The sequence below is a fragment of the Balaenoptera acutorostrata genome, chromosome 6 (genome assembly GCF_949987535.1).
Source record: "Balaenoptera acutorostrata chromosome 6, mBalAcu1.1, whole genome shotgun sequence".
Taxonomy (NCBI): Eukaryota; Metazoa; Chordata; class Mammalia; order Artiodactyla; family Balaenopteridae; genus Balaenoptera; species Balaenoptera acutorostrata.
In genome coordinates, this window is record NC_080069.1 from 57,845,614 (window position 1) to 57,871,400 (window position 25,787).

The window sequence follows — 25,787 nt, forward strand, 5'->3', positions numbered from 1 at the left end:
ACTGGATCGCCCAATGACATCAGCCAGTAGGAGGCTGACCAACATCCAGCTTCTCTCCGTCTCTGTCCCCTTTTTGTCCAGAACTCTTTTTGCTAAACAAAACTATACTGTGTCAGCCATGGACAAGGTGAGGCCATCACCCTGTGAGAACCTTAAACGCTCCTTGTCAGGCTTTTGCTAGGAACGCTATTTATACACCGCAACTGTCAATGTCCAACCATATACCCTCTTATTAACAGGCCTAGTATAACTACCATGAACTAAGAAGATTTCCACTTAAATAATTTATTATAACTGGCAAGAGCTTATTCCCATTTGAGAACAGCACAGTTTAATTCTGAACTTATGACATGTAGCTAATGATTTCCTTAATGCCCAAATTTTCCTACTGCTTGAAAACAAGTTTTGATGTGTCCCAAACGGCAACCTCCATTTTTGTGAGCGCCTGAGCCTCTGTTTCTTTAACTACCCTTGTCTGGATTGGGGCAGGGAGTCATTAGGGAAAGCTGTTTAGAGGAGGTGAATCTAACTATATAAGATACAGGCATGTTTGCAGGAAATAAAAACTTACCTGTATGAAATAAGTTCTGGGTTTTTTTCCTCAAAGTAAAAGCATAGGCACATATTCCTCTGGTCTTTTTACTTCAATTTTCTCATTACCAAGATTTTAGCAACTCTCAATACATTATCAGGTTCTTCCTCCACTATCCAGTCTACAACTATGGGTAGGGAGAGAAACAGCTCTCTCAACCCACTTTACTCACTATAACATTTCCCTTCTTCATGCTAAGTCATGGGTTGGCAAACCATGGCCGGTGGGCCAAATCTGGGCCACCGCCTGTTGTTAGATTTTTTCCTTTTTTAAAAAAAATATTTATTTATTTATTTATTTTTGGCTGCACTGGGTCTTCGTTGCTGTGCGGGCTTTCTCTAGTTGCGGCGAGCAGGGGCTACTCTTTGTTGCAGTGGCTTCTCTTGTTGCGCAGCACGGGCTCTAGGTGCGAGGCTTCAGTAGTTGCAGCACTTGGGCTCAATAGTTGTGGCTCACGGGCTCTAGAGCACAGGCTCAGTAGTTGTGGCTCACGGGCTTAGTTGCTCCGCGGCATGTGGGATCTTCCCGGACCAGGGCTCGAACCCGTGTTCCCTGCATTGGCAGGCGGATTCTTAACCACTGTGCTACCAGGGAAGCCCCCTTTGTTACATTTGTAAAGAGTTGGAACAATTCAAAAGAAGAAGACTATTTTGTTGCCCATAATAACTATACAAAATGCAAATTTCAGCGTCCTTGGGTAAATTTTATTGGAACACAGCCATGCTCCTTCATTCAAGTACCACTGATGCTTGCTTTTGCTCTTCAATAGCAGAGATGAGGAGCCGCAACACAGACCACAGACGCCCTCTGGCCCACAGAGCCTAATATATCTACAGAGAAAGTTTGCTGCTCCCTGTGCTAAGGTTCTACTTTCACAAAGGCACGCCACGCTGAATCTACGGATGCCCATCATTTCACCAGCTGTCTCAGTCTTTAGAGACAAGATACAAGAGAACCGAAAGGCACCAGATTGACTAGAATGGGGCTATTGTTTTGAGGCATTGGAACATTACCCTTCCCCATTGGAAAAGGAGCAGTCACTGTTTCCTGAACACAGGTGGCAGCACAGGTGAAAAACACAGCATTCTTTGTGGACTAACAAAAGGACTGAAAGATATGACTTCACATCATCAGACACTGCATTATACCAGATGCTGTCACAGGGACACAGTAGCAGAGTTTAAGAAAAAAAAAAATGGACATCTTAAAATGGAGCACAGTTTGTGGGTTTAGTGATCAATACTAAATAGATGAATTAAGCACCCACTTAGACACGGGCTAACTTACAGTGGTTATGCAAAAGAGATGTTAAAATGTCATATGAAACACGAAAATCTTTCAAATTCTTAATTTTTCTGTCACTGAAATTAAGAAAATGTACCTATTAAGAATGAATGCACACCCACTTAAAGGACAGGACCTGAAGGAGAACACCTAACTAAACAAGTCACAGAGACAGGATGAAAACAGTATCCTGGGAAAGTCTGTCTGGCAGTGAGATACAGGCTGGTCCAATAAGGGGATGTTTTAATAGTCCCCTACTGACATGGAAGAATTAATGTACCTGTCCCCAGATTGCTCTGCTTTACAGCAGTTACCTCATGTATTTGGAAAGCCTGATTAATGAACTGTGTGTTGAAAACAAAAATAAACAACACATTAGGCTGAGATTGCCCCAAGGTATTTTTTTGTTAATCTTCTTAGGCATTTACCTCTAATGAACATTGGCTTGGAAACATGCTGCAAACAAGTAACTGAGAAGAAGCTAGTCTTCACTAAATTTCAGGATAAGCAGAAAAATGTCTTTAAAGCTCATCTTCTCTGGGGCTCCCACCCATCCTACAGTTCCACACCAGCAAGTGAGTGTCTCAGTACCGTAATCCACACCTGCTCTTTTACCACCACACCCATGAAGAAGACGTTCACGTATATGACAGGTGCCCACGGTGCACTCAGGGATATGTGAAACTCTGAGCATGCTGGCTGCGACTTTACTCCTTTCTCTCCGATTTGGGATAGATCACTAGAATCCAAGTGAGACTGACATTATTAAAAATGACATTAGTAACAAATTACTTGCCACAAAACTCGAAGGAGATGACAACTATTGTGCATCACACAGAATGTGGGAACCGTGGGTTTAGCCTCTCTTTAAACATGGGCAGTGATGGGGAATTCAGTAATCCCCAAGGCTCTTTTTTATTTAAAAAGCTCCGACAACAAAAAGTTCTTTCTTATGTTGAGTCTGAATCTATCTCCCCATAGCTTCTACTCATTAATTCTAGCCTACCACTTGGGGTTAAACAGAAGGATCCAGCTCCTCTCCACCCAATGACTAGTTAAGTATATGGAGATAATGACCATGGACATTCTCCTATAGCGCTTCCCGCACAGGCTGCTCTGCAAACAGTACATTCTCTCACTCGTATAAGGAATAACAATCTTTCCATTCTTTCTCAACATCTGCTTGCCTTAAAACTTGAGGCTGCCCCTTCAGAAAATTCCATTCTCATTAAAATGGTCTATAGCCATGCTTTCAACTTGAGGACTCCTGGTTTCTACAGCAGGGATTTCCCATGATACTTTTCAGGCTGCTAAAAGAGACACTGTACCCCTTGGCTTGGACTTCTACATTACTCATATACACAGAAATGGAAAATTTCAGGATTTAGCTCAGATGCCCTTTCTTCTAGGAAGCCTCCACTGATCTACCCAACCTGAGTTAGGTCTTCCATGAAAATACTTCCCAAGGCATCAAGCACCATGTCCCATAAGACACTAATTTATGTGTCTATTCCTTCCATCAAAACTGGAAGCTCCTGAAGGCAAGAACTGTATCTTAATCATCTTTGTATTCCTGGTGCCCAGCAGGATGCCTGCCACATGGAGGCAGTTACAGATATTCCATGTGAATTAATGAACATAACCACACACCACACACACACACAATCACTGCAGCAACTGATGTAAATTTCAAAGAAACCAGAGGTCCCTCAAATTCTAGTGCTTCCTCTTGACAAAAAAATCTGCAGCTTTTCAAAGAAAAAAATCCACACAATGTCTGTACCATGGTAAGAAATTTAGTCTGTGTTTGAGGATGCTTGTAAGCAACAAATACCATTTAAAATGAACAAAGAAACAATTCCATGCAGGCACTTAGGAGGAGGACAGAAATGGTTACAGGCAGGGTTCCTGCAGCGAAAACACAGCTGAAAGAGTCCACCCAATCAGCTCCGGGCCAGGAAGGCTACAAGGGCTAAGAGATGCACATGGTAATTTTACTGTATCTCAGCAGGAGAGTGGATGGGGTGGCTGATTATGGAAACAATCTCTAGGAATACCCACTTCTCTCTCCCAGTAGTGTTGCTTGATGCAAACCTCTAATTTATCTCGTTTTGTTGTCTCACTGCACCTCTGAGAACACAGTGAACAAAGGTCTCTCTGCTCTAAGTCCTTGATGAACAGGAAATTGACCATGGAAAGGTGATTCTTCTGCAGGTTTGGGAACACTGAGCTAAAATGTTTTTGTGTGTAATAAACATATAAACAGAACAGATTTGGAGTCTAAATCTAAAGCATGTGCTTTCCAATTACCACAGAAACCTCTACCTTTAATGTGAATTTAACATGAGTAGAGATAAGGCAAAAGATGTGTGGAATGAAGCGGAATAAACAATTTACACACCTCACTAAGATGTATATTTCTCAGTCTACTTAGTTATAAACCCAAATACAAAACCACAAGTGTGCTCTTTAATCAGCAAAACCTTATTACGGTAATATCTAGATTTTGAAATAAAAGCTTCAGAAACTCATTGTTTTCTAGGAAACAGGAGAAATAAACCTTACCAACAGCCTCAGAGGGACGTCTGTGGTCTTTGTCTGAAGTAAAATATTTGTAAGATCCTCTTTTATTTCAATTACTTTGCAAGACTGGCCTGGATTCAAAGGCTTAATTAGTTGTTCAGTTATAAACACTGTTCTCCAAATTTCTTATTCTTTTTAATCTCATTTAAGAAACAGACAGTTAGTTTGTCTCAGTTTAGGCAGTGGGCTACCGAGCTTATTACCTTGTGTCCTGGCAGAGGCTGAAAGCAGGACTCAAATTCTGATTCCTTAGTCCTAAATTCCTAAACACCTGCCTAATTTGTCATTAATGACAGGGCACTGGCCACGTGGAATATTATACACTCCCTCCAGGGTGGGGATGGGAGGGAGACATCAAAGGATAAGGGGGACGAAGGAAGACTGGGTGTAGACAGAGATTGGTGCAAATGAACAGACCCACAGGGCTGCTCATAAAGAGGGGTGTGGAACTATGGCGAGCAGAGGAGTCAAAGCCAAGTCATTCTGAGCCGGTGTGTCGGGTTCTGGAGACTCATTAAATCTCCTATCAGTGAAGCTCCCTATTCCCTAGGTCCATCTCAAGAACTTAGCCAGAAATACCAGCTAGGTAAACACTAAACAGTCTCATTTCACAAGACTCCTGTCTCTCAGCAACTCATCTTTTATTCAGGAACTCCAATGTGTCCAGTTCTCTCTCTCTCTTTTTTTTTTTTTTAAATATTTATTTATTTATTTGGCTGCACTGGGTCTTCGTTGCAGCATGTGGGATCTTTAGTTGTAGCTTGCAGGATCTTTTAGTTGCGGCATTGGGATCTTTAGCTGCGGCACATGGGATCTAGTTCCCTGACCAGGGATTGAACCTGGGCCCCCTGCATTGGGAGCATGGAGTCTTAGCCACTGGACCACCACAGAAGTCCCTGTCCGGTTCTCTCTTGCTTGCAGTTTCCTTTACTAGAAACGCACTAGGCTCTGCTAACTCTTACTCATCCTTTATATCCTCACTTAAATATCAGGAAAGTCTTCCCTGACCACCCTATGTGGGTGAGTTTCCTCTGTCCCAAGCTCCTCTAGTGCCATGTTTCGTTACCCTTGCCGCACTGGTCAGTATTTGTCCAAAGTCTGTCTTCCCCACTAGACTATGAATTTAATGCAGTCGGGAATCTTATCTATCCTGTTCACTACTATATCCTACATGCCTGTCTCAGAGGAGGTACAAAACAAGAATTTGTTGTATTCATCAATGAACTCTTCAGAAGAAAAACTGAAAAAGACAGGGCAGAAAGTAAAAATGTGGTTTCTGGGTATCACAGGCTTTTGCCATCCTCTCTGTTCAAGTACAGGGTTTGTATTCCCAGATCCTTTACTCCTCCACAATTTAAAATCTAAACTAATTAATTGTACAATGCAATACCCACTCTCCAACATAAGCCTATGTATCTTTTTCTACGGACAGTCTCAAAGTGAAAGAAAAGTAAAAGAGAAAATACGGCATCTGTCACAAGAAAAATGAAAAGGCTTATTTTGTTCACCACCTCAACTCTCACTTGTTGAGAACCTGTTATCTTTTAAGGAAGAATGTTAAATGATTTATATTATTTTTAATCCTTAATAAAAGTCTCTGAAGAACAAATTTGTATTCTCCTTTTACATTTATGAAAATACAGAAGCTCAGAGCAATACGCTGACTTGTGCAACAGGAAGTAGAAGTGGAGCTCAGGCCAAGGTCAGACCGGCTCACCACTGTGTTCACTACACATGCTGCCTCTGGCTGGAACAGTCCCCTCAGGAAAGTTCTCGAAAGCTAGAAAGTGACTCAAACTCTCCCGCTAACATTTGGTACATCATTCCCCACCTTCTCCTCTTTTCGTCCCACCCCAGCGCAGTTCAAACACCAGCTCCATGCTGTCCCTATTTGGAAAAGTAATGATAAAATCCATTATGACGTTTCACCTTCATGGAGGCTTTGTTCTTAGGATAGTAAAAAAAAAAACAGATACTTTACATTTTCTGTTTTAAAATATACACTAAAAGGAGAGTACTTTTAAGAATAACAAAATGTATTCTCAAGTACCAGTGGAGAACAGTTTCCCCTTTCCTTTCTCTCTTCTCCACTTAGTATGCTGGGCAATCTTATGTCAAGGGAACTCTGAGTGATGAAGACTCACCCTTTCCATCTCTTTGAAGTCATCATCTAGCTTGGTTCCTTCAGCTCCTCCAACCTTCTCACTCACTTTCTGTAGAAAATAACCCAGAAAAGGAATTATAAATAAATTTTCTTTTAAAAATATGTGTCACAAGTTTTAAGCACTTTGACAAACATCATCGAATACAATCTCATAACTATTCTCTGATGTAGGTGGGCCATCCCATTTTCATAGGAGACGGCTTTGGCTCAGCGGATATGAACAACTTACCAAAATCCATGCATCTGGTAGGTACTGAAGCAAGAATTCAGACTTACATCTTCTGATTTCAACCCTAGTGCTCTTTCTATTATATAAATCATCACACAACTATCAAATCACTAACGCTTTCCTTTTGAGAGTTCCAAGGGACAACAGCATCATACAGTAATCATTTCCCTCTGATAATGGATCTAAAATGCTACCTAGGTAGAAAATTGCTACATCCTCAACCTATTCCTCAATGGGCTGTTGAACAGATAATCACAAGCATCTATCAAACTGGTATGAAAAATATCAGCCTAGCTGATCTTCAGATAAAAGGACTTAAACAGTAATCTTATAAATCTCCCTGTAGCTGTCTACATCCTTATATACATAAGATAAACTATGTGGAAAGATGTTGAGGGTACTTCTTTGCTACCCAATCAATTCCCATTATCATACATTTTATTTTCATCAATTTACATATGCCAATGGTCATTTTCCACATGTAGAATTCATGTTCATTCAAAGATTAGATATCCTATTCTGTTTTGAAATAAAGACTCAAATTAAGTCTAATGAAAATTATGAAGGGATCACAAGGAAGATACTTTAATTTCATCAAAGACAGGAAATATTAAATGCTAATGACACTAGAATTTCATTCCTCTTAAAATAACTGTAAAGGTAGTTAGATGCTTTTTTTTTTAAGTACTCAAACTGTGTGTTTTTTTTTTAATTTATTTTAATTTATTTATTTATGGCTGTGTTGGGTCTTCGTTTCTGTGTGACGGCTTCCTCTAGCTGCGGCAAGCGGGGGCCACTCCTCATCGCGGTGCGCAGGCCTCTCATTATCGCGGCCTCTCTTCTTGCGGAGCACAGGCTCCAGACGCGCAGGCTCAGCAGTTGTGGCTCACGGGCCCAGTTGCTCAGCGGCATGTGGGATCTTCCCAGACCAGAGCTCGAACCCGTGTCCCCTGCATTAGCAGGCAGACTCTCAACCACTGCGCCACCAGGGAAGCCCAGTTAGATGCTTTTTACTAAGATGTCACTGTGCTACATAAAGTTATCACACACAGATACTGAAGTATAATTTTTCATTTCCTTTAATAGCCACTGTGTTGAGGGTCTTTGCAGAGGATCCCCACCATGGCCAGACCTGCAGCAACCTCAGTAACAACTTGGGTCATCCAAGTGAGCTTGGGTTACCTCCTTCTAAAAGGGTCCTGGGATACATGGCTCCATCTTTCTGGCCGTGGAAGCTCCGATATCCCCTTATAGGGGGCTGAGGTATAGTCCTTATACCTCATACTCTCATACCTTATACTCTCTTTCTTTAACTCCTGCATTCTGCCATCAGGAAAATCTTCAGAAGAGATCACTCTTGGGAAAACCAAGAGTCTGAATTCTATCACCACTCTGGCCCAGATTTCACCTCAGCAGCACTAACAGAAGGAATATGCTATGATGGAAGGGCATGGAATGGACTGCCATGGTACACAGAGTTGTTATGAAAATAAACGGCATAGTAAATATAAAAACCGGTGTGTGAACCTACAAGACATGCAATATATCCTAGTTCCATTCTCTTACCAGTAAATTGTATATCTGATTAAATACCCTGGTCTTTCCCATTAACATAATACAATGTTAGGCAGATAAAGGTCAATGATTAAAAATGAAATGTTAATAAAAACAATATTCACATCTTTAATTTGTATAACTGGCACTTTGACTTGTAATTTATCATCCAGTATGTGTACCATAAGAACTATGTAGAGCAGATATTATTCCTATGTTGCAGATGAGAAAACTGAGGTTTGCATAAATTAAACTGCCTGTCCATGGTAGGGATCTTTAGCTAGGAAGAGGTGGAACCAGGACCTGGAAGGCAATTTTCCCAAGTAAACCCTAGGTGGCTTTGCATTTGCACCATAGCACTGAAGAGCTGTCCGTGGTGCTGGCCATTTCTGCCTGAAGTTCCTTTAGATTCAAAGGGCCAGATGGCCAGAGTTAGATTCACTGCTTTAACCTTCGGTCCTTGACATCAGCCCTCTCACTTAACCTGTATCCTAGGTGATGACGGCTATCAACTATTTCAACAGTCTGCACAGATCCAGGTTTTGTGTAGCATCACTATCACCCAATCTAAAAAGCCTGTACCAACTGTCATCTGGCCCAGAAGTCAGCTTCTTTGCCTACTTTCTTAAAGATGTTTACCAGCCCAGAAATGGGGATGGGAAGGCCTTAGAATTCAGTTTAGAACTTCCTAGTGGAATTCCAAGTGCCAGTAACTTAACCTGCATGTTGAGGTTTAAGCTATAGAAAATCAGGAATAGAAGGGGACTTAAAGGTTATTAATATCGAATTTTCCCTATCACCAAACAAATTTTACTATGATTTTTACACTGATTCCCTCCCTTTCACTTTGCTCAGTGATGGCAGTTTTAGCTCATACTTAAGCCCCTCTTGTGTCTTATTCTTGAAGTATGTGGTTTTCTGTTAAATTTGGGCTGGGAAACTCTAATCTTGTTGAACTCTTACACAATAAAGAAATATAAGCTACACAACCCCGACTCAACTGTCTCAGTTCTACCTGACTGTCTTCGATGTCACAGAACTCACTATATCACAAGGCCCCATTTTAGTTAAAGAGGATCATTATAGATATACCCCTCCCATGACCCGTGAATGAGATATTTAATTTTCATTTGCAAAACTGTCACAAAAACCAAGTAGCTGAGAAATGTCTCCATTTATAGTAACATTAGAGAATCCTGGTAACCTTGGGTTAATCACATTTTGGCCATCTCTAAGCCATAAAATATGACCTTCATCAAAAGCACAAGGGCTTATATAATACTTTCAATCCCACATTGCTCAACTGAGAGTAATTTTAATTTCCTCCCATTTTGCATCCATCAACAGGTTAGCACCACAATTGCTGGCTCTATATCAAATGGGATCACACTGGCCATTAGTAATTTAGAACTAGTCCTGGTAACTCACACGGAGGACAACTCATCAGTCCACTGGCTTTAACTATTTGGCTTAAGTACTGAGGGGGAGGCAGGGGAAGGCAGGAGGACAGAGAGGAAGGGAGAAAGAGAAAATATGAATCTTTCTGTTCTCCACAAAAGCTGACATTTGAGCTGCTCTGAGAGAAACAGTTCACCAAATATTCTGAATGAAGCTAACAGGTAGATACTGGTCCTGGTCTGATTATTTGGTTGATATAAATTTTCTTATCTAATTAGATTGACGGAAAAAGAAGAGTATTCAAAATGACATCCACATTGTTCTCTGGGCTACTTTTGTTTTTCCAAGTCACAAAGGATCTAAACATATCAAGGCACTGAATTAAACAATGTGTTAAATAACAATCTTCTCACTCCTTAGGAGTATGCCAAACATTTTCTCCTCCTGTTCTTTAAATAACATTACTAAAACTTCTATTGCCTTTGTGTATAAGAGTCAAGGTGAGGAAGACAGGCTCCCTGAGCTCATTTGGCCAACGATGAGTTTTGTTTTCCTCACCTAGCACCATTTCTTTAAGAATAGTTTTGCCCTACTGTTTTCCAGTGAGGTGGTTCCTAAAACCTGTACTGTCTAAAAACAACTCTTCTGTTCAAAACCTTCAATTGTACCCATGTAGCACAACACTGAGAGCTTATACTTTCAATCTTATTTTCTATTACGCTCTCCATATATTCTGTATTCCAACCAAACCAAAAATCTCACCTTCTTCTATCTTATTCTTCATTGTATTCCTCACAACACATACTCAGTAAAGATTTGTGGACTGAACTACAGTGTAATTTTGTAAATGTTAATGTTAAGATGACTGAAAGGAGGCATAAAGTAAGGCAAACAAGACTGATAACCTCACTCAGGGATAGTTTTTCTCTTCAAAGAAAGAAAATAAATAATATAATCAACTCATGTTTTAAATTAAGTCTTAATTCTGAGTCTGCAGTAGTGTTGTTTCATGCTATTTTTTTCTATATGCCGAATAAGAAAAATGTCAAGGGAATCAGCAGCAGGAGACAGCTTAAATAAATGACCACTGTTCCCAGCCCAAAGGATGCCTCCCGCTTTCCAACAATGACTCACCCTCCCCCGCATTAACTGTCACCTCTAGGCAAAAGACACTCCATTCTCTAGTTGCAGCTCTGATTCTTCCCTGCATTGCATTTCAATCAAACACTGAAGATCCAACTACCATATCTCCAGCTACTTTTTTATAAAGGCCTCCTTGAAAATCACATCAGTGAAATTCAATAGACTTAAGACCAAATTGATTCATACGTCACACACCTGCAAAGTTTTTACTGCCTAATGTCCCTATTTTTGTTTAGCTTTGTCTCATCATTCATTATACAAAGCCAGGTTTCCTTACCATCCACCAAATATGCTGTGTTAATTCCTTCTGCCTTGTACCTGGACCTATTTCTCTTTTCTTATTTTCAAATCCTACCAATTCTCTAAGTTGCTCACCCAGATTTCACCTTCTCCATCTTCATCTTGATTGCCCTAGATGGAAGTTACTAGATTTCCTGTGAACTCTTAATGAAACACATCATCTCTTGGACTCCCTGGAACTAGCTACTTGATGAGTAAAATTGCTGAGAACTTCTGCTCATCTTAGTGTAAGATGCAAAAGGTGGGAATCATGTCACATGCTTCTTTGTCTGAAAACATCTGAGACTGCAGTACCTAACACAGTGTTTGCAGAGCAGACAATTATCAGTTGAAAAAAAAATGTATCTCAATGAATTATTCTAAGACCAAAATAAATTGAAGGAGGACCCTTAACTATGAGTGAGCACTGGTTCTCAGTCTCCTTTCTGAGACTCTTACCTCCCCTGTAAAGTGTCATATCTTCTTCTCTGTCAACAGGCAAAAAAATAGAAAATTCAAAATATTGTTTTCCCAATATTTGTAGAAAGGCATCACCTATGATAATAAATAAATAACAGAAGCCCATACTCTGAATCTTTATGAAAGTTCTTTAATTATTATTCATTGGTTAGGTCCTAAAAATTAAATGATAATACTTGATGACATACCCAATATTCAGAAGGAAACAGAAAAGTCAAAATTACAGCAGTATTTTCTTGGTATCTGGCTAAATACAAGTAGATCTTGTTTTTCCAGATGGTGGTATTGCCATGTATGAAAGGCAGGGTGGATACACTTTATGGGATATAGGTTTCACACTAGTTTTTCTTAGCTGTCATTAAATTGGAATGCTTAAATGCCATGATATTTTGAAAGTGAATTTCAAAAAATATATATTTATTTTTCCCATCCAGAAATTTTGTATTCTTTCTTAGAAAATGAGTAAAGGCATTTTCATCTATCTAAATTGACTTAATTGAGCTAACGGTGCTAACTCTATTTCTCACTATATTGAAGAAAAATAGAAAGGTTCCTAAAAATCTAAAAACTAGTGATTTCCCCCCCCAAGAATTCAATAGAATGACAAATGATTTTCTTTGAATGTCTGGAGCCAAAAACTTTAAAATGAGTTTAGGTGAGCTAAGCTCTTGGCCTTTTCCCCAGCTTTCAGCCTATCCTGCTTCTTGTCAAATACTATATAGAAAATGCAGAAATTGATTTGCATGATGTTCTGAGCTTCTGGTGTGGTTCACTGGAGTTAAAAGCAATAACTTTCTAAGCCCTGTTTCCCTAAAGTGAGAACTTCCCATGGACTCTGTGGCTAATTGCTTACACACACCCCTCAAAAGGAGTTGGTAGGAGAGGTATCATGCAAGTTTCAGTCCCTCCCTGGAAACATAGTTTATACTATCACCTACAGTTTCATTCACAAGTGATCCTATTTCTGTCCTTCAGAAAAAAAAAAAAAAAGTTTTAAGTATATAAAATGTGCAGAATAAAAAACCAATAACCACTTCTGTATTTTTCAACTCCCCCAAATAATCTAGTTCCTCATCAGATAAGGGGTAATTTAGCAAGGGGGATTCACAGAGTGGGATAGTATTTCCATAAAGTTTCCCATCCCTGGCAATAGGGGAAAAAAAATATATTTTCATAGTCTACTGCAATAAGCCACCAAAATTGAACAAAACATAAAAAGACAGTCTCTGCTAAAAATAGACACTAAGACTTGGGGCTAGAATTATGTCACACAGTATTTTTTTTTTAATTCTATTTAAAGCTCAGTCATAAAATCCCTCCAGAAAAAAGCAGAACTCAAAAAGAGAAAAAAAAGGTACCAGTAATTCATTTGGGATTTCAGTCCTGGTTAATGAATAGCCTAGAACCTAATGCCTGATGACTCAGCTGATAAGGCAAGGGGAAGTGGTACTAGACCTTCAATTGTTAAAAGAAACTGCTGGGAAGCCCTTTTCTTTTTTGTGAACTGAAATCACAAACTTCCCTGGACCTCTGTTTCCTCATCCACAAAATGGGGGAGTGGTAGGGTGTGGTTAGATAACCAGGAGAGTTCTAAGATGTCTCCAATTTAAAATTTGATGTCTATTTCTATTATGGTTAATTTGATGAGTCAATTTAGCTAGGCTATAGTACCTGGTTATTCAATCAAACACTAATCTAGGTCTTGCTATGAAGATACTCTGTAGATGTGTTAATTCCACAATCAGTTGAGTTTAACTAAATAAGATTATCCTTGAAAATGTGGGTGGGTTGCATCCAACCAACTGAAAGGCCTTAAGAACAAAACTGAGGTTCCCTGGAGGAAGAAGAAATTCTGCCCCCATATCCTACTGTTTCTGTTTCTCCGAAGAACCCTAACTGATGCAATTTCTACCTGCTGGAGTGCTGTTTATAGTACACCAAAGGTAGATAACAATTAGGAAAGGAAGGAAAAGAGAAAATACCATGCAAAGTGTTGGAAGAGAAAATGCTATGGAACTCTCCCCCTTCCCACCCCCAGATTCTCAGATTAGGGTTATTTTGATGTAAATATCCCTCTAAAATTAAAAAAAAAAAAAGACAATAAATCATCTTTAGTAGGAGATGCCCATACAAAGTAGAGTAACTGACAGTTGCTGGGTCTCAGCTGCAGGGCAGGCAGCTCAGAATATGCTCCATTTCTATCACTAATGCTTGGACAGCCTTCATCCATCCATTCAAGGTAGGTACCTCACCTTTGCAGAAAGCAAACATCAAGGACAAACTGCAAGCCAATGGGTATTTGAAGACACTTGAGAGACTTCCTACAAGTGTTTCACACATCAATACATTCAGCTCCCTATATAGCATTTTACGTCACCAAATGTGGCAGCCAAGCTCTATCCCGAGATAAACCCTCCTCTCTTCCTAAGCCAAAGAAAGCTAGCACCATGCTCTTAGCTGCAATAAGCTTTACCTTAAATAACAATAAAGAGAAGACATGAAGAGACCTCAGAGATAGTCATGAAAGTGGATGGACAAACCACTTGGCATTCAATAAAGAGACACCAGATCCACCATCTTATACAGAAAAATCACTGACCTGCTAATAGAGGGATTCAATTGGGAACACAGAATAACAACACAAAACTCAGAAAGATGGATCCCTGTCTGAGATATCAAGTTTGATAACTCATACCTACAGAAATTCCATCATCTGAACCAAAAATGTTAAAAGCACCTTAATGACAAGGCAGATACAGATACAGATTTCATTTATAATCTGGGCAGAATTTCCTGAATGCTAAGCATCTCGTCACCACCTAAGAAGACTAAGCCCTGACAGATGCACCACTCTGCTTCTACCTCAAGCTTCAAGGTCTGCTGCCTGCACTGCAGCTGACTCTGGAGACTCACACCTGGTACGCTCATGCTGAAGTCAGAGAAGGGGACGTGGAGGAGGCTCCCCTCCCCGACAATCATACAAATTCCTGGTTTGCTTTTTACCCATTATTTCTAGTATTAGAACTTTGAGTGTCCTCTGCCCCTGCAGGGTATATTTCACAGGCAAGGCTGCTGCAACAGCTAGAGCGTGTATTCAGAGTAATGTCACTGCATCCCACATCATCTAAGAGTTAATCTGACTCCTTCTTTCCCAATATGCTTTTAAGGTGTGGAAAGAAACTACTCACTTCACTGTCCCATTTCCTATTGCCTCAGTCAATTCTGTACCAATAGTTATATTTCACACACACACTCACACACAAACACTTATATAAACACACACATATATGTGGGAAGTATTTGGCATTTCTCCAGGCTTAGAGTTGCTCAAAGTTATACACCAAATTGGGGACAGGGTCTAAATACAATTCCAGCACTCCAAACTGGCTCTACTGGCTTCCTTTCCTTTCAAGTTTCTGCCCAGTGCTTTTCAACCAACCATGTGGGAGACTTGCTCTTGAATGCGTTGACTGATTGCAAAGCTCTGATAAAAATATGCCAAAAAATAAACTATGGAAAGGACACAGGAAAGGATACTGTCTTTTTAATTCTTCTCAGGCTTACTGATGTGCTAATGTCAGCTAGGGAGTGGTGGACACAGGGACTCAGAAGGCTGTCCTCTTATTTGTTCGATTTGGACATGAGAGAAGAGGTGGAGGAATATTTGGAAGGGACAGACTTTTAAGAAGAGGCGGGGCACCTCTTTTCATGACAGAAAAAAGTGAAGCCAAATATGTATCAAGAAGACACTTCTTAAAGTCACTTCCCTAAAGCTCTGGGGTGTAGGGAAAAGAAAAATGAATTAAAAATTTTAACAACTTCAGTGCGATATAATTTGCATGCCACAAAATTCACTCATTTAAAATATATAATTCAGGGCTTCCCTGGTGGCGCAGTGGTTGAGAATCTGCCTGCTAATGCAGGGGACACGGGTTCGAGCCCTGGTCTGGGAAGATCCCACATGCCACGGAGCAGCTGGGCCCGTGAGCCACAACTACTGAGCCTGCGCGTCTGGAGCCTGTGCCCCGCAACGGGAGGGGCCGCAATAGTGAAAGGCCCGCGCACCGCGATGAAGAGCGGTCCCCACACCGCGATGAAGAGTGGCCCCCACTTGCCGCAACTAGAGAAAGCCCTCGCACGAACCGAAGACCCAACACAGCCAAAAATAAATAAATAAATAAATAAAGTAGCTATAAAATTAAAAAATTAAAAAAAAAAATAAAATAAAAAAAAAATAAAAATAAATAAATAAATAAATAAAATATATAATTCAATGACTTTTAGTATATTTACAGAGCTGTGTGATCATCACCATAATCTAATTCTTGAACAGTTTCATCACACCAAAAAGAAACCTGGTACACATTAGCAGTCACTCCCAACCCCCTCCCCCAACTCCATTCAAGGACCCACCCCCTGGCAGCCACTAATCTACTTTCTGTCTCTATGGAAATACCTGTTTTAGATATTTCATATAAACAGAATTATATAATGACGTGGTCCTTTGTTTCTGGCTTCTTTCAGTCAGCATCATGTTTTCAAGGTTCCTCCATGTGTGGCAGGTATTAGTACCTCCTTCCTTTTATGGTTGCATAATGTTTCATTGTATGAATATACCATATATTCTTTGTCCATCCATAAGGTGATGGACATTTTGTGTTATTTTCTAGGTTGATAACCTTGGGCAAATCATTTTACCTCTCAAGTTTTCTGACATGTGGATAATTCAAAGCCACCTCACAGGACAGTTATGAAGATTATATAAGATAACTGAGTAGTTGCTTTGTTGACTGTAAAGCACTTCACCAACGCAAAGGATTAGTGTCGTTACTCTATAAGTACCACCACGTGACTCTGTTACCTACAAGTAACACGGTGACATCACAGACATGGCGAATGTAAGGTGGAGACTTCCAAAATATGTCTACCCAGGACTAACTTGTGGTAGAAGGAAGACACAGACACTTTCCAAAATCCAGGCCAAATAAAGGCTTGAGGGCCATTAACACATACGGCATCGACCCAGATGCGGATCTTTAAAGAGCAAAATGGTGTTCCTGCGGGCACTCGTTACCAGTTAAAGATGAACTGGAGATTTACATTTCAGAATGCAATGCTATACTGAGAATCCAGTTTTCAGAAGTGACCTCTTAAGTTTTCTTATCAAATCAACTCCAGTAACCAGAGTTCTGTGTTATATCGGTTCATGGAGTTAGCAAGTAGAGGTTAAGTAGGCGAATGTGAGAGGAAAGTGAATACATTCATGAGGCCATGCAGTATGGTTTTATCTTTTGGGGGTTTGGGGTTTTCTGGCAAAATGAGGGATTCCAATTCTAATTTGAGGTGACGTTGCAGGAAGGAGGGAGTCTGGTCACTCCTCAGAATAGAAGCACTGCAGGAGTAAAACTGTGTTTTTGTTGGGACTACATCATCCCATGGGTACCTGTGTATGCTGGAGGGTAGGGAGAGGAGCAGGGATGGGGAGCATTGAGGATGTGGGGATGAGATAAACAGATAGGTTATGGTCAGACAGCCAGGTCATACCAGAGGTAGGACTGAAATCCAGGTCCCTTGATTCCCATACTCAATAAAAATCCTGTTTTCCAGGAGAGAGTCTACTTGGGTTAGCTGTAATCAATAGATACCAATCTGCAGCATCAGAGGATAGTTTAATGTACAAAAGTTCTTTGAAAAATTTAACTTGCTTTCCATAACTGTTTATATTGCTAAAAATCATTGCTAAGTATTTTCTTGGTAACTAACAAGACTTGATTAATATCAGTTAGGTTTTACTGTCCTTCAATAATAAATCCGTAACTCTCTTCCTGTGCCTATGTACCTACTGTGATCAAATCGTCACTAGGTCACTTGTACCCTCCCCTGTAAATATGTCCAAATTCCTCTGTGCTCCCACAGCCCTGGTGAAACTGAGCAAGACACTGTAGGGCCTTCCCAAGGACAGACTCCCCCACCCCTCATATCCCCCACCTGCCTCTTGTTTGTAGAAAAGCTTTAGTCTCCTAGGCTTTCCCCGAGTTCCAAAGAACAACTTTAATCAGAAAAGTGAGAAAATGCAGAAACAAAGGAAAACAGTCAAGCAAGACAAAATAATAATAGGTTAGTCAAGAACCTTTAGTTCTTCCTCAGGGGCTATAGATAATATCCTTAGCCATATCCTTGAATTGTTTTGCAGATACTAAAACCTCCACCAGGTGGAAGAAGCTAACTACATGATGACCATAAGCACGTAGCCCCCAGACCAGCTGGAGCCTGAGGACTGATAATGCTGACCCCTGTGACCTCACAGGGTTACCTCACCACCCACCAATCAGAGAACTGTGCACGAGCTGATCACGTGCCCCATGACCCACTCCCTCACTTTGTCTTTAAAAACCCTTCCCTAAAAGCCATTGGGGGATTCAGGTCTTTTGAGCATAAGCTGCCCAGTCTCCTTAGCTGGCCCGGCAATAAACACTGTATTTCCTTCACCGCAACCTGGTGTCAGCAGCTCGGCTTTGCAGCACATCAGGCGAGTGGACCCAAGTTTGGTTCGGTAACACTGGGTCAAACTCTATTCAGCACTTGTTAGGTTGTATTTTGTACTATCATCATCTACTTGAATGCCTCTCCAACATTTTAGAGTTCCTAGAAGGCAGTGATCTTGGTCTTGCTCATCTCTGTTTCCTAGTGCCCAGCGCCGCCCTGGCACAGGGTTGGCCTGCAATGTATGAGCAGATGAGCAGGCAGTGGATCAGTACACCAACCTATGCACTAATTTGGTCTGCTTATTTTTTTCCTATTTCAGTTCTATTTGGTATCATTCCCCTGAACAATCATTGTACTTATCTTTTCTTCCTTCCGTCAAAATACCCCTCTACTGGTGGCAAAAAGTGGATATGGATACAGGATAATCAGCAGCAGCTCTGGACACATTCTCCAACAGTAGTACCTTAAACAGTTTTTTAAAAATTATTATTAATATAATATGCTGGTATGACTGTTGATAAGAATACAATGTAAATAAGAAAGGAGAGTAAAAGGAAGAGTTGGCCTATTCCATACCCATTTAAAACACTGGTGATTAGACAGAAGTGGTGCCTTTTTTATATACTTGTTGCCTACCACAATATCTCCACCACCACCACCATGTTAGATTCTGGTTACTTTCTAACCTCTATCATTCATTTGGAAAGTATTTACTGAATGCTTTTTATATGTCAGGCAAGGAAGAGACAAGGAGGAGGATGTGCAAAGGTCCTGGGGTATAATGGGTAAGCATGGCTCCTCCAAGAGCCCAGCATGAATGAAGATTAGAGAGGGAAGGAAAAGGCACCCAAGATGACATTGGAGATGCTGGCAGGAGTCAGACACTGCAGGCCTTTTTGGGTCAAATGAAGGCCTTCATCCTAAGAGCAATGAGGGTAAAAGGAGAGGATGTATAATTTTAAAACCTCATGCTAGATATACTTAGCGCAAAGCAACTCAGTCAACTGAGAGCTTGGCATCACAAAAGGATGCTGCTTTAGGAAAAGGTTTCATCCCTGCTGGGAGGGCTACACAACATTTTGCTTTCATTTGCAAGACCACAGAATCGTGATTGTCACAAGTCTGGCATGCACAAGAGAACATATGGCTTCTTTCTGAAAGAAGTCTTGCCTGCATCAAGTCCCAAATATGCTAATAAAAACATCCTGCTCTCTAAGGAGGCTTAGAGAACACAATCTTGTTGTTGCTGTTGTCCTTTTGTTTTGGTTTGTTTCCCTTTTCTACACTCTGCATGAAAACCCACAGTGGGACTTAATTTTCTGGAATCTAAAAGAAATGTTCCCAATGAGTATTTTATAGTTTCCTGTAAACTGTGTTTCTCTGGAGTGAATTACCTCTATTCTTACATAATATTTCCTAACTTAGAGCATGCTCAACCTGTCATTTAGAGCTCAGGAGCATATCTTGAACACACCAGAAGGTTTTCGATATCACTACTACTAGAGGAGAAAGTTATCCTGTGAAGTATTTTTTAAAAAAATGAAGGGGAAGTCTCTTTCAATTTAATTACTCTGGTGCATATCCTCTACTATTTAAATATGGGTGCCTTTCTTTTATTCTCATAATGAATTACTTTCACTCAAAAAGGTATGATCAACATGTCAAGGCAGAAGTTGGATTTTAAGCACCATAAGAAACAGGTTCCCGAAGAAAAATTAAAAGAGGAAGACTATTTTCACATAGAAATCTGGCACATGATTTCAAACTCTAAAATGTAAATGCCCATCTGTACACAACTCAGCTTTTAAAAAGCTCACCTTCTGCCCTATTTGTTATGGATACTTATAAATAAGTAAACTGTAAAAATATAATTAAAGCTCCTTTCCTGCTCCCCATGCCCCCCTCTGCTTCCACCACCCCCACAGTACCACTCTCCTTTCCAACGGCAGTTTTGTTCTTTTACTGCCTATGTGTCTGTCTTAGTTTGGAGCTTCCCCAAACAGAGTCTGGGTCATGCATGAAGTGGCAGCAGTTTATTTGGATGGCGGTCCCAGCAAGCAGAATGAGGGAGCAGGAAGAGTGGGGCAGAGAAAGGCAAGGCCCAGAAGAGTGTGTTCTGGAGCTGGTTACCACACTCCAGAATTGGGTAATGTGGCTTGCTCTTGCAGTGGTCCCTGCGAGGAACCATGTGGAACACATCTCAGTACTGTTTCCTTGGATGAAGCTGGGGCAATCATCTGATTCATGTTTCCACTGCTTGAAGGCTGCCTCCAGATAGGTTAGGCAATACCCAGAAAAAGCTAAAATTCTAAGACATAGAAGAAACTCCTGGGGCAGAAAGGCTGGAGGAAGGATGCTGGAACTATCCACCTGGCTAGGCTGAGGAAATATGTCTCCAGACACACAGAGTATATGTTTACCAGGGAGCAGCAAACTTTTTAGTAAAGTGGCAAGTAGAACTAGGTTAGGACTTGAGGGTCAGTGCTATAGACAGTGTTTTCATCCTCCCAAAATTCATATGTTGAAATTTTAACCTCCAATGTGATGGTATTAGGAGGTGGGGCCCTTGGTAGGTGATTAGATCAAAAGGGTGGAGTCCTCATGAATAAGATTAGTGCCCTTATAAAAGAGACCCCAGACAGCACCTTCTGCCATGTGGGGACACAGTGAGAAGGTGATAATCTATGAACTAGGAAAAGGATCCTCAACAGACACCAAATCTTAGACTGCCAGCCTCCAGAACTATGATAAATAAATTTCTGTTGTTTATAAACTACTCAGTCTATGGTATTTTGTTATAGCAGGCTGATAAAACAATCAGATTCATTCTATGCCTCATACTTTTTTTTTTTTAAATTAAAGCACACTCTCCCTTTTATACAGTAAACTTTCAGAGCTCAAAGCTTCCCTTGGAGTGTCTATCTGACCTGCTATGAAGAAAAGCCATAGTTTGCTTGTTTTTTGTTTGTTTTTACAATAATTTGAAAATATAAACGTCATTCTTAGCTAGTGAGTTGTTCTACCATAGGCCATGGGTCAGATTTGGCCCACAGATCACAGTATGCTGAAACCTGTGCTACAAAATCCGTAAACAGTGTAAAGATTTATTTTCTGTTTTTAGCATATATAAATGGTACCATACTGCACCCATCCTTCCATAACTTGTTACACATCAAACTTACAGATGTCGCTATAGGTAGAGGCAGACCATTCATTTGAACTGCTGTACAGTGTTCCACTGTAAGACTACATAAAAATTTATTTTTTTAGTGATGTATACTTGGGTCGTTTTATGCTTTTCACTATTACAAACAGTACAGCAATAAGCATCCCTCTGTGAGTGTCTCCTGCTGCATGAGTAGGAGTTTTCTCTAGGATATGTGCCCTGAAGTGAAATTACTGTGTCATAAGGTACGCATGATACATGAATCTTCAGTTTATTTCATTACTGCCACATTACTCTCCCAAGCAGTTGTACCAATTTATAGCCCCCCCTTCAGTGTACCAAAATTCCCATTTCTCCACATGTTCCTCAATATTTAGTTTTGTCAGACTTCTTAATTTTTGTAAATCTGATGGTTATGAATGTATATTACAATATTGCTTTCAATTTCCATATTCCTGACTACTAGAGAAGGTGAACATCCTTTCACACTAACTGATCTTCTGGGATACCTATTCTATGGGCTGCCTGTGCATATCATGTGCCTATTTTTTTGTTGTTGTGGTTGCTACTGATGTTTGCTCTGCTATTGGGTTGTCTTTTCTTACTCATGTGCCATGTGGTAGTGCTTTATCCTCCTTTTATTCTGAAAGTTCTGGCTAGCTATGACTGGCCTAGGTCAGCAGAGTGTAGACCTACTTCCACACCCAGCAGAGCTCCCAAGTACCCAAAAGCCCCATTGTATACATCATCCACTCTGAGTAAAAATAAACACATCACTTGAAAAATATGGTATTCATCCACTCATTCATCCAGGGACATTTACTGAGTACTTCCTATGACATTAATGGTACTGGCAACAGAGACATAAAGATATAAGAAACCACAACCTAAGAAGCACATTCAACTACAAGGGATTAATCGCCAGATGAGCTAAATGTCACTTAGCCTAGAGCAAAGCCTTGAAAAAATCAGATAAAGAGGGGGGTGATGGAAGCTCTACTCTGGGTAGGTACAGCCAAGAACAGGGTTCTATCTCTCCCCAGCTCCTAGTCTAGGGCTACGGTTTCATCTGAGAGAGGCAGGCTAGGCTGCCACTGTCTCCCATCCCTCCACTCCCAACCCTGCAATGCAGAAGCACAAATCTGGGCAGGTGCTGCTGAGAGGACTACATCCCCTTCCCCCACTCCTTTTCTACTTGCAGGGCAGGGCTTGGCCCCAGGAGCAACAGGCTGAGAACACTAGGGCTCCAATCACCAAGTGAGCAATCCAAGCTCACTCATCAGGCAAAGATTCCACACTGAGAGAAGCAAGCTAAAAAACCATGCAGTGCCTGCTTGTAGAGAGGGGCTGTCACTCAGGGAGAAGTGGGCTACTGTTCTCATCCAAAGATCTTATGTAATGGCACAGAGGTTCTGCCCAGGAGAAGAGGCAAGCCCTAATGACAGAGAGCTCTATGATGCTGCCTGAATTGACTGGTTTTATTTGGGACATAGCAGGGAGAAGTTCATGCCTAAGGACACTGTCAAAAACAATGGAGATTCCGGTTACAAGCAAATAATTACATGTGCCTAGTAGCTTCATGATGTAAGTATCATGATGTATCATACGTATTATAAAATGATGGACCAGCCATAAATTTAACAAAGCCTAAGAGACATCCAAGAAGAGTGTTCATGGGATCACACTCATCCCTGAGGGTCCTAAAGATTGAGAACATATCCTAGGCTGTACCCACTCAGGAGTAACCAGAGTGGGACTTGGGGCAGACATGAAAATTCCCCAAGTCATACATAGATCCATCAGCAAAATGTGGAAGCCTTACTGACTTAAAAGGCTTAAGCACAACCTTTGACCAAAACACTGGCTAAACAATAAGCCACTCTAACTTAGAAGGAAGTCGGGAAGTTGGGCTTAAAAATAAAATCATATTCATCCCTCATGGTCTGGAAGACTTTGTGCCTAGCTAGTGCTGCACCCTCCCTGGAGAGACTGGAGAGAAGACCTCTGAACTACTGGACCATGCCGAAAAGTGGGTGGAAACTGTAAACTCCCTGAAGTGTGAAAGCAGTCTACAAACCACACGCACACATCTATGTAGCTAGGGTGGCTTAAGCACAAACTGTGATCAATAAATGGTTTATGAAGACCCACAGAAAACCCTTAAGAATTCAGGCCAAAAATAAAAACAAGAAAAAAAAAATCTAAGCAAGAAAGTCATAGAGGATGTAATGTGGGGAAAATAGACTTTACAGAATTAGTCCAGCCAAGTCACTAAACAGATAAATAAATGACCTAACAACAACTTCAACAAACTTCCTCCAAAAAGGAAGGGGTAAGGAGTGTCAGTATTCAGAGGTGCTACAATATTTTACCTAAAATGTGCAGCTTTCAACAAAAAAATTATGAAACACCCAAAAAACAGAAAAAACAAAACCCAGAAAAGTATGACCCATACACAGGAAAAAAAACAGGCAATAGAAACTTACAGGTGCCCAGAAGTTATATTTAACAAGACTTGAAAGCGGCCGTTTTAAGTATATTCAGAGAACAAAAGGAAGCCATGCTTACAGAAGTGAAGGAAGGTATGATGACAATGTCTTATCAAACAGAGAATATCAACAAAAAGAAAATGCAACAAAGTACCACATGGAAATTCTAGAGTTAAAAAGTACAGTAACTGAAATGAAGAATTCAGTAGAGTGGTTCCGCAGATTTGAACTGGAAACTTATTAACAGATGAATAGAGACTATATAATCCAAAGAAAAGAAAGAAAAAAGAAGAAAAAAAATAAAAAGAGCTTCAGAAAGGTGGGACACCATTAACTGTAGAACATACGCACACTGAAATTATCAGAAGGAAAGGAGAGAGAACGGAACAGAAATATATTCAAAGAAATAATGGCTGAGAATATTCCAAATTTGATTTTTAAAAAACATACTAATCTATATTTCTAAGAAGCTCCATGGACTCCAAGTAGGATGAATTCAAAGAGAACCACACCCAAACTCATCAAAATGTTAAAAGCCAAAGATAAATTGTTGAAATCAACCAGAGGAAAACAACTTGTTCCACTGTGGAACATAAAATTAACAGCTGACTTCTCATCAAAAACAATGGAGGCCAGAGCGCTTAAAGAAAAATCAGGAAAAGACATATAAGTTTTGACTGTGGGAGAGAGAAAGTCCCAGAAAATACATTTGGAAAGGGTCTTCGTAGGTCACAGAAATCCTCTGGCAAAGAGAGGAAGAACGCAGAATTACCCAGGAAGGTAGTGCTGAGAGAAAATATGAAGAGAATACTGATCTCAGGTGTTAAAAGGTATTACCTAAAACTTACCTTTTCATTACAGTCAATTTTTAAAAAATCTCTCATCTACATGATTTGAAAGTTTATGAGAAGTTAACAACTCTTTCATCTCACAGATTGTTGAGATACATTTCTCAACCAGACCTGTCATCAACGCATTTTGTATTTAAGTTGATGTATGAAATTCATATAGACTCATTTGTTAATATTCAGAAAGATGTGACTAAATTATTAACTGCTTATAAGCATGTACCATGTGGGTGATAATAAAGGCAAAAGTTAGGTGAGATTAATTACACCACACAACCAGAGAATTTACTCATTCATATTTTTTAATTAAAAATTTAAGATTTCAATGTTTGTAAAAAAAAAGTGGGCAGTCAGGAGAAACGCTAGAAGACTCCTCGAACACTGATTATTGATGCTACAAAAAAGTAAGAAATATACTCTGGTTTCTCTTCAGATCATATAAATCTTTCACCTTTTACTAAAGATTTCCCTGGAGAGGAACAATTCTGAGTCTTTCCCCAATTTTTTGAGGCCTTGCTCTCGCAAGGCTTATAAGCATGTACAAAAAGCAGATGATGTTTTACTTTTCAAAAATATATCATTGTTGGTAGTTTTCTTTATGTTAAAAAAAAAAGAAGTAAGAAATATATAAGGTGAGATTTTGAGGGTACATTATGAAAACTCTGGTACAGAAATAATGCAAATGAAATCCACAAAGACCATTTATTTATACCACAGCAGTAAGCTTGCTTTGTCTCTCAGAAAACGTTGCATTGGGTTTTTTTTTTTTTTTTGCTGCTTTCTGTGTATTTTGAATGTGCTTTTACTGTAGAGTACTGTTTATCTTTTACAGTTGAAGCAAATTTACTAATCAGGTACTGGTGATTTAGATAAAGACATCTGTGAAAGAAAGGGGTATGGGGCACCATGAAGCTGAGATAATGAGCTAGCTCAAAGAACTCAGAGTGCCCTGGATACACCTACACCTACCACTTCCTACTGGAGGCCTAGTTGTTATAATCAGATTTTTTTTTTTTAATTATTTATTTATTTATTTATTTTTGGCTGTGCTGGGTCTTCGTTTCTGTGCGAGGGCTTTCTCCGGTTGTGGCA

The 25,787-nt window shown here is 40.1% G+C and overlaps 1 protein-coding gene and 1 non-coding gene across 2 annotated transcripts in view; one reads left to right on the top strand and one right to left on the bottom strand.

Moving 5' to 3' along the window:
* The window catches only part of SH3GL2 (SH3 domain containing GRB2 like 2, endophilin A1), a 198,364-nt gene that overhangs the window by 50,890 nt on the left and 121,687 nt on the right, over positions 1-25,787 (bottom strand). The window contains exon 2 of the mRNA XM_057549423.1: positions 6,604-6,672. Within this exon, the coding sequence (XP_057405406.1) occupies positions 6,604-6,672 (69 nt within the window). The remainder of the gene's footprint in view (positions 1-6,603; positions 6,673-25,787) is intronic.
* On the top strand, positions 25,109-25,224 carry LOC114237037 (U5 spliceosomal RNA). The gene has a single exon (XR_003622840.1). It is a non-coding gene; the product is annotated as a U5 spliceosomal RNA (small nuclear RNA).